General features: G+C 41.1%; 1 protein-coding gene and 1 long non-coding RNA gene across 2 annotated transcripts in view; one reads left to right on the forward strand and one right to left on the reverse strand.

Moving 5' to 3' along the window:
• The window catches only part of galnt17 (polypeptide N-acetylgalactosaminyltransferase 17), a 17,834-nt gene extending 4,863 nt beyond the window's left edge, over positions 1-12,971 (forward strand). The window contains 8 exon segments of the mRNA XM_062060654.1: positions 947-1,121; positions 1,214-1,411; positions 1,472-1,589; positions 2,098-2,283; positions 2,351-2,488; positions 12,128-12,223; positions 12,378-12,539; positions 12,625-12,971. Coding sequence (XP_061916638.1) covers positions 947-1,121; positions 1,214-1,411; positions 1,472-1,589; positions 2,098-2,283; positions 2,351-2,488; positions 12,128-12,223; positions 12,378-12,539; positions 12,625-12,759 — 1,208 coding nt within the window. The 3' untranslated portion in view covers positions 12,760-12,971.
• Positions 707-7,982, reverse strand: LOC133658523 (uncharacterized). The gene is made up of 3 exons (XR_009827484.1): positions 7,806-7,982; positions 1,198-1,294; positions 707-1,131 (listed from the first exon to the last, which is right to left on the reverse strand). It is a non-coding gene; the product is annotated as an uncharacterized LOC133658523 (long non-coding RNA).
• Positions 12,972-14,895: the final 1,924 nt, after the last annotated feature.

A 14,895-nucleotide genomic window follows, 5' to 3' on the forward strand; every position in this document is an offset into this window, starting at 1 on the left:
AGGTTAGCCTGATTAACTTCATGTTAGCCAGGAAATCTGAGAGTTAACCAGAATAGCAGGAAGTTAACCAGTTTAACTTCCTGTTAGCCAGGAAAACAGAAAAGTTAGCCAGCACATCAGGAAGTTAGCTGGGTTAACTTCAAGTTAGCCAAAATGACAGAAAGTTAGCCTGATTAACTTCATGTTAGCCAGGAAAACTGAGAGTTAGCCAGAATAGCAAGAAGTTAACCAGTTTAACTTCCTGTTAGCCAGGAAAACAGAAAAGTTAGCCAGCACACCAGGAAGTTAGCTGGGTTAACTTCAAGTTTGCCAAAATGCCAGAAAGTTAGCCTGATTAACTTCATGTTAGCTAGGAAAACAGAAAGTTAGCCAGGATACCAGGAAGTTAATGAGGTTAACTTCATGTTAGCCAGAGAAACAGAAAGATAGCCATGATAGCAGGAAGTCAGCCTGGTTAACTTCATGTAAGCCAGGAAACCAGAAAGTTAGCCAAAATGCCAGAAGGTTAGCCTGATTAACTTAAATGTTAGCCTGAAAAACAGAAAGTTAGCCAGGATAGCAGGAAGTTAGCCAGTTTAACTTCCTGTTAGCCAGGACAACAGAAAGTAAGCCAGAATAGCAGGAAGTTAACCAGTTGAACTTCCTGTTAGCCAGGAAAACAGAACGTTAGCCTGATCCTTCTGGAAACTTCTTCTTCTCTCTTGTATTGTCAATTAAATTAGCCACACATGTTGGGCTGAGTTTGTTACTTTACATACCTCATAAGATAAGCCAATAAATAAATCAACATAATATAAATTATGAATTGTGTATTCGTAACATTTCTTAACAACGATACACAATAAAGGTTGGCGTCTGTTAGAGTCTTGTAGTTATCTCTCATGCCAGCAGGGGGAGCAGTTCCTGGCTACATGAAGATGCTGATGTTGTGTTTAATGGCTTCCAGAGCAGCTGAAAGGACCTCTGGAGGAATATGTGAAGAAGCGTTACCCGGGCCTGGTCAAGATTGTCAGGAACCATAAGAGGGAGGGGCTGATCCGGGCCAGAATGGAGGGCTGGAAGGTGGCTACCGCCGAGGTGACGGGCTTCTTTGACGCCCACGTGGAGTTTACCCCATTCTGGTAAGACACACTGCCACACCAGACATGACAGGTCCTAATATGAGAAAGCCGGTATAAAATGATGTAAGTTTCTTACTTGTATTTCTCTTCAGGGCCGAACCGGTTCTGTCCAGAATCAAGCAGGACCGCACCAGGATCATCCTGCCGTCCATCGACAACATCAAACACGACACCTTTGAGGTGGAACGGTACGAGAATTCCGGTCATGGCTACAACTGGGAGCTGTGGTGCATGTACATCAACCCCCCCAAACAGTGGTGGGACGAGGGGGACATCTCGGCCCCCATCAGGTTGGTCCGGCACTTGGGTCCGACAGTACAATACCCCGATTACATAATGACATTTTGCAGAAGTCCCGCCATGATCGGCTGCTCCTTCGTGGTCAACAGGGTCTACCTTGGCGAGCTCGGCCTGCTCGACCCGGGCATGGACGTTTATGGAGGGGAGAACATCGAACTGGGCATCAGGGTTCGTGTGTTCCACGGTTTCTCTGCTTTATGTGTTTATGTCAAACAGTGAAATATCAGGTAATGTTGCAGTATCGCCAGAAGATTATAGCACCTACCAAATGAGCTCTGATGTCATCACCGCACCACTCTCAGCCACTACAGGACTTAAGGACAACCTTTAAGGGCGCTGATTCAACTCCAAAGCACGCCCATAGGCGGCGCCTTGAGTTAACATATCACCAGTTGATGTCAGCTAGCTAGTCTAACCCTCGAAACAAAGATAGCATGAAGTAGCTTTGCTGGATGGCTAGCAAAGATGCAGCATTTGTCAAAAACCACAAGCAGTAAATCCTGACACACCCATCAAAAGATAACACAACATGTTATGCTAATGCCTACTAATGGTTGTGAGAAGTACACAGATGGCATCTTTGTATCGTCATCGTTTTAACTCACATCAACTTCCTAAAGCAGTTCCTGTCTGTCTTCGATGTTTTTATAACTCTGCTCCCCTACCTCACCAGCAGGTGTGGACGTGCGGGGGCAGCATGGAGGTTCTTCCATGTTCCAGAGTGGCTCACATCGCCCGCATGAAGAAGCCCTACCACAGCAACATCGCCTTCCACATGCGGCGTAACGCCCTGCGCGTGGCCGAGGTGTGGATGGACGAGCTCAAGTCCAACGTCTACCTGGCCTGGAACATCCCCATGGAGGTGGGACAAGCTTGTCGTTAGTTGCGCTTGAAATGAAGCCCTAATAGGACGTGACCACTACTCTCAGAATCATGGAATCGACTATGGAGACGTCTCTGAGAGGGTGGAGCTGAGGAAGAGGCTGCAGTGTAAGAACTTCCAGTGGTACCTGGACAACATCTACCCTGAGATGAAGACATACAACAACACCATCTACTACGGAGAGGTGAGTAGGTTTAGAAGAAAAGGATGAGAAGAACTGATAGTCGGGTTGGAGGCACAGTTGAAAGAATACTTTAAGGACTTACAACCCGCAGAGGAAGCGTTGCATGAGGACGAGGACATGTCCATCACTGAAATAGTCAGCAAACTCCTTGATCTTAATGCGGAGGAGGAAGAAGGAACTGTGTGTATTATGTGTGTAGGCCGCCAAGAGTCGCTCTGAAGGCATTGGTGTTGTTGACAGGAAACTTGTTTGTTTCGTCTTCGCTGCACTGTGCTCTAGGAGAGTCCTGAAGCAACCACTTCGCCAGCTGGCTTGCTGCCAAGGAAAACAATCCAGATTAGAATGTTTGTGTTTGAGCGAGCGAAAACAAATGTAAACTTTTCACTCTAATTGTCTATTACTGGTCTTCAAATTTGTCATGCAGAGCAGACGGCGTCTCCAATGTTATCCAAATTTAGTCCAAAGCCACAAAAGTCTGAGTGCCCACGTTCTGCCACCATTTTCCCATCCATCCAACCATTTTCTACTGCATGTCCCTCTTGGGGTCACGGGGAGGGAAGGGAGGCGAGGGGGGGTACCTATCTCGGAAGGCGGGGTACACCTTAGACAAGTCGCCACCTCATCGCAGTGCCAACACCGGTAGACAGACAACATTCACAAACTAGGGCCAATTTAGTCATTTGTGGCAATTTTGTGATACCTTGAACGACTGCCAGCATCTTACAATTTGTCGATTCACCAGTGCAATCCTTACTCCAATCCGCAGATGTCCTGTTAGCATGATTCCGAATAGGTAGCAATCTGCAATGTCCTCGACTGAAAGGGTTGCCAGGCACGCAGCACTCCACTTCTCTCAACAGTCCAACGTGTGTCCAGCAACAACTGTTCCGTCAGGACAAGCAGGTTCCCCAGAGATATTGTTACATTTTGTTGAAAGGCAAGTTAATCAATTCTGTTGTTAATATTTTGAAGAGCCGTGCAAAAAAATGCTACAAGAAAGTTAGACAAGACAGGACAAGACAAAGAGGCAAACAGGGCAGATACGGAAAGGGGAGGGAATGTAACCACCTTTGACTCGAGCCAAGAGAGAAAGGCGGTGGATAAAAGACCCTCTTGGTGGATTAGATTCTCTCAGAACACTTCAAAGGTCTGAATGTTGTTGGACGGTCATGGTTGGCACAACTCATTAACATAGCTTGGAAGTCAGGGACAGTCCTCCTGGCCTGTGGAATTATAAGTACCCCAAAGGGTGACCGAAAGACTACAGGGGAATAAAACTCCTCAGCCCTTCAGGAAAAGTTGATCTCCCAGAGGAACTTCAGATTCAGATTTAGTCTTCTGGTTTTTGTTGAGTGTGTAGAACTCTGGACAAGGTGTCAGAACAGATTGTCCGGTTAAGTCACACAGTCTGTATTCGGTCTTTGCAGAACCGCAGTAGAAACTCAGTTGAACTAGTCCAGGATGAACAGACTGGACGACTGTTTTCAGCAGCTGACAGTGTTTGGTTTCTTGGAAGATCTCTGGTATATCTGAGACTGAGGTGATCTTGGTAGCTCCAAGCTTTGCTAGCGCTGAGATGAGAATCACCGTCGACAAATCCAAGGGGAACTTTGACTAAATGCTGGCTAGGATTTGTGAGTGTGACACAGGTAGAGAAGAAGGAACTCACGGTTTTCCAGTGTATCTAGATTCCTACCCTCAGTTTTGGTCTTGAGCTTTGAAAGCAGCTGAAATGAGGGTGTCTGGACTCACCCTTAAGCGAGGTACACACACGAAGAAAATCAAGCTGTTTTTGTCCCAAATTCTTAAGAAGCCCCGTTATCTTTTGTCTTATAAGAATGTTCTAGATCAGACCCAGATAAGCAGAATATACTGAATAAATGGAAGGTTCTAGAAGGTTAGCAAGATTAAGATGCTTTTTGTGGAAGTATTATTGTAGTGAAACTATTTGCAAATGCGTGTCTCAATCTGTGCGTCTGTTGCAGGTCCCAGGTAGCCAGGACAAGCAGTCAGATAATAATGTCCTGTTAAACAGGAGGAAAAAGCACACAGAAGGTTTCAGTTGTTTACAGCCTGGTCGCTCTCATCAGAATTTAACAACAGAAATTACAAATCCACAATTCACTTCATTTCCCATATCTTTTGTCACATTGTATTATCATGTCAATGTCTTTTACTTTATCTTCACCTCTATTTTCATCAAAACACTCAATAAACTATCATTAAACCTGTACTGTATCACTGGTGTTATAATTACCATTACAATACTGTATGCCTTTCCCATCTATTTTCCCATATATCCACATCATCACTCCAAAACATAGAATACAGTCCCCAATTACACCTCATTTCACTGTCTTGTCTTTCTCAGGAATATTCACCTTTAACTTAATGCACTTTTTAGCAACAATTATTTAAACTGGAGATGTCTGATAATGGCTTTTTTGCCGATATCCGATATTGCGACATTGTCCAACTCTTAATTACCGATTCCGATATCAACCAATACCGATATATACAGTCGTGGAATTAACACATTATGATGCCTAATTTTGTTGTGATGCCCCGCTGGATGCATTAAACAATGTAACTTTACCATGAATTGATTAACGTGGACCCCGTCTTAAACAAGTTGAAAAACTTATTGGGGTGTTACCATTTAGTGGTCAATTGTACGGAATATGTACTGTACTGTGCAATCTACTAATAGTGAAGTGAAGTGAATTATATTTATATAGCGCTTTTCTCTAGTGACTCAAAGCGCTTTACATTGTGAAACCCAATATCTAAGTTACATTTTTAAATCAGTGTGGGTGGCACTGGGAGCAGGTGGGTAAAGTGTCTTGCCCAAGGACACAACGGCAGTGACTAGGTTGGCAGAAGCGGGGATCGAACCTGGAACCCTCAAGTTGCTGGCACGGCCACTCTACCAACCGAGTTATACCGCCCCACCATACAAGTTTCAATCAATCAATCAAAAACAAGGTTTTCCAAAATAAGCGAACAACTTCAACTCCAGTTACGGAAAAAAGGTGTATATTGTAGTTTCCCGGAAGAGTTAGTGCTGCAAGGGGTTCTGGGTATTTGTTCTGTTGTGTTTATGTTGTGTTACGGTGCGGATGTTCTGCCGAAAGGTGTTTGTCATTCTTGTTTGCTGTGGGTTCACAGTGTGGCGCATATTTGTAACAGAGTTAAAGTTGTTTATACGGCTACCCTCAGTGTGACCTGTATGGCTGTTGCATAAAGCCGTATTGATTGATTGATTGAAACTTTTATTAGTAGATTGCACAGTGCAGTACATATTCCGTACAATTGACCACTAAATGGTAACACCCGAATAAGTTTTCAACTTGTTTAAGTCGGGGTCCACTTAAATTGATTCATGATACAGATATATACTATCATCATAATACAGTCATCACACAAGATAATCATCAGAGTATGTACATTGAATTATTTACATTATTTACAATCCGGGGTGGGGGGTTAAGTTTGGTTGATATCAACACTTCAGTCATCAACAATTGCATCATCAGAGAAATGGACATTGGAACAGTGTAGGACTGACTTGGTAGGATATGTACAGCAAGTAGTGGGCATAGAGAGAGAGATCAGAAAGCATAAGAACAAGTATCTACATTTGATTATTTACATTTGATTATTTACAATCCGGGGAGGTATGATGTGGAAGGGAGGGTGTTAGTTTAGGGTTGAAGTTGCCTGGAGGTGTTGTTTTAGTGCGGTTTTGAAGGAGGATAGAGATGCCCTTTCTTTTACACCTGTTGGGAGTGCATTCCATATTGATGTGGCATAGAAAGAGAATGAGTTAAGACCTTTGTTAGATCGGAATCTGGGTTTAACATGGTTAGTGGAACTCCCCCTGGTGTTGTGGTTATGGCGGTCATTTACGTTAAGAAAGTAGTTTGACATGTACTTCGGTATCAGGGAGGTGTAGCGGATTTTATAGACTAGGCTCAGTGCAAGTTGTTTAACTCTGTCCTCCACCTTGAGCCAGCCCACTTTGGAGAAGTGGGTAGGAGTGAGGTGTGATCTGGGGTGGAGGTCTCGAAGTAATCTGACTAGCTTGTTCTGGGATGTTTGGAGTTTAGATTTGAGGGTTTTGGAGGTGCTAGGGTACCAGGAGGTGCATGCATACCGTAATTTCCGGACTATAAGCCGCACCTGACTATAAGCCGCACCAGCTAAATTCAGGGGAAAATACAGATTGCTCCATATATAAGCCGCACCCGACTATAAGCCGCAGGGTTTTGATGTGTAATTAGCGTAGTATATAGGGGTTCCTGCTACCACGGAGGGGATTGTCGGGACAGAGATGACTGTTTGGGAACGCAAAGCCTCCCATTTATTAACAATAAATCTTTCAATCATTCAGTCAAACTTTCACATCTTTGACATGGCGAACAGCATTCGTGCAGAGTACAAATAATACAACGGTGCAAAGTAATACAAAGTGCTCGCCTGTACGTTATCAAAATAAGCAGCCTACCGGTATATGAAAAGTCAGTCTTTAATCATTGTGTCATCGTCTTCCTCCTGCGTACTAAAACCACCGAAATCCTCTTCGTCGGTGTCGGAGAAGAACAGGCCGTATATAAGCCGCACCCTTGTATAAGCCGCAGGGACCAGAACGAGGGGAAAAAGTAGCGGCTTATAGTCCGGAAATTACGGTAATCGAAAAAGGGTTGAATGAGAGTTCCCGCCAGAATCCTCATGGTGCTTTTGTTGACCAGAGAGGAGATTCTATAGAGAAATCTCGTTCGTTGGTTGACCTTTTTGATTACCTTGGTTGCCATTTTATCACAGGAAAGATTAGCCTCTAGAATGGAACCTAGGTAGGTGACCTCATCTTTCCTGGTGATAACAATGTCACCCACTTTTAATAGTGAAGTCACTGACTTTCTTAAGGTTGATGTGGGACCCAAATAGATTCCGTTTTACCCAAGTGTATGGATAGCTTGTTGTCAGCGAGCCAGGTGCAAGTTCTACAGAGTTCAGCACTGAGGATTTTCTAAAAAACCTATTCCAGAACACACACATTATCCAAAAATACATTAGAAAATCAATAAAAAAACTGGAGCTCCAATTTGGGAGTCTGAACTAGGATGAGAAGTTCCTGTATAAACATTCACGTCGCCACTTTGTATGAATTACTGCAGCTGCTCTGCACTGGATTCATTCACAAACACTAACTACACCTTGCAAACATTTTAGAGTTAGCCTCCACCATCAGAACGTGTACTTAAAGTTATAATGACCACATGGATATTATTCAGTGAGTTGAGTCACCAAAACTAACCTGTTAAACTGGAGGAAAAAGCACACAGAACATTCCAGTTGTTTACAGCCTGGTCGCTCTCATCAGAATGACAAGGAGCTTCCGGTCTGCAGGTAATAGCATTCAATTAGGAAGAAACGCTCTACTGCCCCCTACTGACCAAGGTGAATACTGATAAATGTGGAATGACAGCTCCAAAAAACGAATTCAAACCACAAAATAAAATAAATAAATTAGGGATGTCCGATAATGGCTTTTTGCCGATATCCGATATTCCGACATTGTCCAACTCTTTAATTACCGATACCGATATCAACCGATACCAATATATACAGTTGTGGAATTAACACATTATTATGCCTAATTTGGACAACCAGGTATGGTGAAGATAAGGTCCTTTTGTTAAAAAAATAATAAAATAAAATAAGATAAATAAATTAAAAACATTTTCTTGAATAAAAAAGAAAGTAAAACAATATAAAAACAGTTACATAGAAACTAGTAATGAATGAAAATGAGTAAAATCAACTGTTGAAGGTTAGTACTATTAGTGGACCAGCAGCACGCACAGTCATGTGTGCTTACGGACTGTATACCTTGCAGACTGTATTGATATATATTGATATATAATGTAGGAAGCAGAATATTAATAACAGAAAGAAACAACCCTTTTGTGTGAATGAGTGTAAATGGGGGAGGGAGGTTTTTTGGGTTGGTGTACTAATTGTAAGTGTATCTTGTGTTTTTATGTTGGTTTAATAAAAAAATAAAAAAATTTAAAAACAAAAAAAACACGATACCGATAATTTAAAAAAAACGATACTGATATTTTCCGATATTACATTTTAAAGCATTTATCTAAAATAAATCAACACAAAAAGTCGTTATTTTACTCAACACAAGTCAACATTTTACAAGTAAAACTGAACATTTGTGCAATATTATGATAAAAGTTGGAATTTTACTTAATAACAGTCACAATTTTACAAGGCTTAACATTTTGGCAATTTTATGAAAAATGTGAGTGTGAATGTTGTCTGTCTATCTGTGTTGGCCCTGCGATGAGGTGGCGACTTGTCCAGGGTGTACCCCGCCTTCCGCCCGATTGTAGCTGAGATAGGCTCCAGCGCCCCCCGCGACCCCGAAGGGAATAAGCGGTAGAAATGGATGGATGGATGGAGTCTAAATTTTACTCGACAAAAGTCACAATTTTGTAAGAAAACGTTAACATTTTTAATGACAAAGGTCATAATCGTACTCCAAAAAATTTCACTATTTTACAAGAACAACAAAAAAATTGGGCAATATTGGAGAGATGTAGATAAATGCTTTAAAATGTAATATCGAAAAATATCGGTATTGGTTTTTTTATTATCGGTATCGTTTTTTTATTTTTTTTATTTTTATTTTTATTTTTTTTATTAAATCAACATAAAACACACAAGATACACTTACAATCAGTGAACCAACCCAAAAAACCTCCCTCCCCCATTCACACAAAAGGGTTGTTTCTTTCTGTTATTAATATTCTGGTTCCTACATTATATATCAATATATATCAATACAGTCTGCAGGGATACAGTCCGTAAGCACACATGATTGTGCGTGCTGCTGGTCCACTAATAGTACTAACTTTTAACAGTTAATTTTACTCATTTTCATTAATTACTAGTTTCTATGTAACTGTTTTTATATTGTTTTACTTTCTTTAATATTCAAGAAAATGTTTTTAATTTATTTATCTTATTTTATTTATTAATTTTTAAAAAAAAAGGACCTTATCTTCACCATACCTGGTTGTCCAAATTAGGCATAATAATGTGTTAATTCCACAACTGTATATATCGGTATCGGTTGATATCGGTATCGGTTGATATCGGTATCTGTAATTAAAGAGTTGGACAATATCGGAATATCGGATATCGGCAAAAATCCCTACAATATTGTGATAAAAGTCAGAATGTTATATGACAAATTACACCATTATGGGTGGGTCACACGTCTGTAATCCGAGTCACGTGTCTGTGTACTCATTTGTGTGTCTGTATCGCAATCAGTGTGTGTCTAATCAGTTCCACCTGTGTGTTTTAGTTTGTGCATCCGTATTTCAAATTGTGTGTTTGTAAAAAAAACAACTATCGTCTGTACTTTGATCTGTGTGTGTATGTAAAAAAAACGTGTTTGTCCGTGTATTTTGGATTCGCAAATGTCAGGTGACAACTGACAACTAATCATGGTTCCTGTTTCATACACATCTGAATACGCAGACACACCCTTTTTTACACAGGCGCGAATCGAAATACAGACACACAAATCTACAAATCCCAAAACCAGTGAAGTTGGCACGTTGTGTAAATGGTAAATAAAAACAATATAATTATTTGCAAATCCTTTTCAACTTATATTCAATTGAGTAGACTGCAAAGACAAGATATTTAATGTCCCAACTGAGAAACAAACTTTTTGTTTTACCACTGTGTTACATGGCCTTTCCTTTTAACAACACTCAGTAAACGTTTGGGAACTGAGGAGACACATTTTTTGAAGCTTCTCAGGTGAAATTCTTTCCCATTCTTGCTTGATGTACAGCTTAAGTTGTTCAACAGTCCGGGGGTCTCCGTTGTCATATTTTACAATTCGTAATGTGCCACACATTTTCAATGGGAGACAGGTCTGGACTACAGGCAGGCCAGTCTAGTACCCGCACTCTTTTACTACGAAGCCACGCTGTTGTAACACTTGCAGAATGTGGCTTGGCATCGTCTTGCTGAAATAAGCAGGGGCGTCCATGATAACGTTGCTTGGATGGCAACATATGTTGTTCCAAAACCTGTATGTACCTTTTAGCATTAATGGCGCCTTCACAGATGTGTAAGTTACCCATGTCTTGGGCACTAATACACCCCCATACCATCACAGATGCTGGCTTTTCAACTTTGCGACTATAACAGTCCGGATGGTTCTTTTCCTCTTTGGTCCGGAGGACACGACGTCCACAGTTTCCAAAAACAATTTGAAATGTGGACTCGTCAGACCACAGAACACTTTTCCACTTTGCACCAGTCCATCTTAGAAACCGGCAGCGTTTCTGGGTGTTGTTGATAAATGGCTTTCGCCTTGCATAGTAGAGTTTCAACTTGCACTTACAGATGTAGCGACCAACTGTAGTTACTGACAGTGGGTTTCTGAAGTGTTCCTGAGCCCATGTGGTGATATCCTTTACACACTTATGTCGCTTTTTGATGCAGTACAGCCTGAGGGATCGAAGGTCACAGGCTTAGCTGCTTACGTGCAGTGATTTCTCCAGATTGTCTGAACCCTTTGATGATATTACGGAGCGTAGATGGTGAAATCCCTAAATTCCTTGCAATAGCTGGTTGAGAAAGGTTTTTCTTAAACTGTTCAACAATTTGCTCACGCATTTGTTGACAAAGTGGTGACCCTCGCCCCATCCTTGTTTGTGAATGACTGAGCATTTCATGGAATCTACTTTTATACCCAATCATGGCACCCACCTGTTCCCAATTTGCCTGTTCACCTGTGGGATGTTCCAAATAAGTGTTTGATGAGCATTCCTCAACTTTATCAGTATTTATTGCCACCTTTCCCAACTTCTTTGTCACATGTTGCTGGCATCAAATTCTAAGGTTAATGATTATTTGCACACAAAAAAAATGTTTATCAGTTTGAACATCAAATATGTTGTCTTTGTAGCATATTCAACTGAATATGGGTTGAAAATTATTTGCAAATCATTGTATTCCGTTTATATTTACATGTAACACAATTTCCCAACTCATATGGAAACAGGGTTTGTAGAAGCCGACAGCGTTTCTGGGTGTTGTTGATAAATGGCTTTTGCCGTGCATAGTAGAGTTTCAACTTGCACTTACAGATGTAGCGACCAACTGTAGTTACTGACAGTGGGTTTCTGAAGTGTTCCTGAGCCCATGTGGTGATATCCTTTACACACTGATGTCTGAGCATTTCATGGAAGCTGCTTTTATACCCAATCATGGCACCCACCTGTTCCCATTTAGCCTGTTCACCTGTGGGATGTTCTAAATAAGTGTTTGATGAGCATTCCTCAACTTTCTCAGTCTTTTTTGCCACTTGTGCCAGCTTTTTTGAAACATGTTGCAGGCATCAAATTCCAAATGAGCTAATATTTGCAAAAGATAACAACGTTTCTCAGTTCCAACGTTAAATATCTTGTCTTTGCAGTCTATCCAATTGAATATAAGTTGAAAAGGATTTGCAAATCATTGTATTCTGTTTTTATTTCCCATTTACACAACGTGCCAACTTCACCGGTTTTGGGTTTTTGTACTTTGTCTTCCCAGGTCCGCAACTCTAAAGCGAGCCACCTGTGTTTGGACCAGGGCATCAAGGAGAACCGCACGGCCACCTTGCACCCCTGCCATGGTTGGGGGCCCCAGGTAGGAGGACACTTATGCTACTCAGACAACCAGGTGGTGTCCCACTGAACACCTGCCGGATGTCCTCATCCCCTCAGTCACACTTTTTGTGACCCGTGTGCAACATGTGCGTGTGACCCGTGTGCAACATGTGCAACTTGTGCGTGTCCCCCAGTTAGGGCGCTACACCAAAGAGGGCCAACTCTTCCTGGGTCCTCTGGGCAGCACGGGGGGCGACACTCGCTGCGTGGCGGACGACCCCGGCAGCATTTTCCCGCAGCTGCTGGACTGCGACAGGGCGGAGGACGCCGAGCAGACCAAGTGGATTTACACTCAGGTGATGCCCGCTTTTCTCCTGAGGTCAAAGGTTCGAGGTTAGTCCGTCAAAACTAGGACTCCGCCCCCTCTTGCCCCCCTCGCAGGGCGCCGCCATGGTCAACGTCGCAACGGGGCGCTGCTTGGAGGTGGTGCTGGCTAACGTCTACTTCGGACACCAGGCGGTGCTGCAGTCCTGCTCCGGGCAGAGGTGGACCATCAAGAACGCCATGACCCAGTAGACGCCGTTTGACCACATCATTAGGTTCTTCGCCAAAATAGTTATTTTCTACGCTGTGGACGTTCTGGACGTGGACGTGCGTCGTGTTGCATGCAAGCCGGGACCTCGACGTACCGCCAGACGACGATTGTTACGGCGTCATCGCCATGTTGTGATGATGTCATCATGATGATGTCATTTTATTGCCAACATGTCTTCCAATAAAGCACTTAATCCGTAACCGTTCATTTTTCACTTCCTGTTTTAGCTTGTTTTAAACAGAGGGGGGCGCTCTTGAACCTGTGGCCTTTTAGTTACAGGCCACGTTCCTGACCGTCTTAAAGGGGGACCGTCCAACATTTGCCACGCTTCGGATCTTGTATTCCTGTGCTTTGTCGGTGTCGTGTTTGCCACTCCCCAATCTCGTGAAGGCAGGGGCGCCGCAAAAAGGGGGAGAATAAAGGTGATTTAATTTTTTTATATTTAAGATCCAGGAGTGAAGGGAAGGAACGGAGCCAAGAGGAGCAGAAACCCGGCAACTTAGTAACCAGAAATTTACGGTAAAAATAAAAGTGGTACCATTTTTCCATTTACAGTAATGCACTGTAAAAAGGAATGTAGATTTTATGGTAAAAAAAAAAAAAAAAGCGGCAACTTAGTAAGCAGAATTTTATTGTTAAAAAAAAAAGTGGAACCATTTTTCCATTTACAGTAATGCACTGTAAAAAGGACTGTAGATTTTACGGTAAAAAAAAACCTGGCAACTTAGTAACCAGAAATTTACGGTAAAAATAAGAGTGGTACCATTTTTCCATTTACAGTAATGCACTGTAAAAAGGAATGTAGATTTTATGGTAAAAAAAAAAAAAAACGGCAACTTAGTAACCAGAATTTTATGGTAAAAAATAAAAGTGGTACCATTTTTCCATTTTACAGTAATGCACTGTAAAAAGGACTGTAGATTTTACGGTAAAAAAAAAAACCGGCAACTTAGTAACCAGAATTTTACTGTAAAAACAAAAGTGGTACCATTTTTCCATTTACAGTAATACACTGTAAAAACAACAACTGTATAGATTTGACAGTAAAAAGTTGACAGCTCAGTTGCCAGAATTTTACCATAAAAAAAAAACAATTGTAGAGTTTTTCTATTTACAGTAAAGCACCACAGATTTTACGGTAAAAAAATAAAACTGGCAGCTCTTTCATTGAAATTGTACCGTAAAAATAGGAGTGGTAGCGATTTCCATTTACAGTAATACACAGTAAAAACTACTGTAGCTTTTGCGGTTAAAAAAAATAATTAAAAAAAATATTTAAAAAAGGCAACTTAGTAATCACAATTTTCCATTTTCAGTAAGAGACTGTAAAAACGACAGATTTTACAGTTAAAAAAATCTGGCAGCTGAGTTATTCCGTATAATTATCAGTTTGCACTGTCAAAACAATCACAGATTTAACAGTAAAAAAAGGCATCTTAGTCGCCAGAATTTTTCTGTAAAAATAAAAGTGGTACAGTTTTTCCATTGACAACAATAAAACTTTGGCAGCTTAGTAACAATGGTAAAAATAGCAGTTTTACATTTACAGTAACGCACTGTAATAAAAACGACCACAGAGTTTACAGTATAAAAAAATACCTGTCAACTGAGTCACCAGAATTTTACCGTAAAAATAAAAGTGGTACCGTTTTTCCATTTACAGTAATACACTGTAAAAATAACAACCATAGATTTAACAGTTAAACATTGGAAAATCGGTTGCCAGAATTATACAAAAATAACACTTACAGTTTTTTCCAGCAGCATAGATTTTACGGTAAAAATTAAACTTGCAGCTCAGTCACCAAAATTATACTGTAAAAATAGGAGTGGTACCGATTTACCATTTACAGTAATACGCAGTCAAAACGACTGTCGATTTTATGTTAAAATAATAATTATTATTATAAATAAAATAAGGCAACTCAGTAACCAGAATTTTACCGTTAAAAAAAAGGCGGTACCATTTATTCATTTACAGCAATAGACTGTAAAAACTTCAGATTTTACAGCAGTCGCCAGAATTCTACCGTAAAATTAACAGTGGTACAGTATTTCAATTTACAGATACGCACTGTAAAAACCACCACAGATTTTACAATAAAAAATGTTTTAAA

The sequence above is a fragment of the Entelurus aequoreus genome, linkage group LG10 (assembly GCF_033978785.1).
Source record: "Entelurus aequoreus isolate RoL-2023_Sb linkage group LG10, RoL_Eaeq_v1.1, whole genome shotgun sequence".
NCBI classification, from domain to species: Eukaryota; Metazoa; Chordata; class Actinopteri; order Syngnathiformes; family Syngnathidae; genus Entelurus; species Entelurus aequoreus.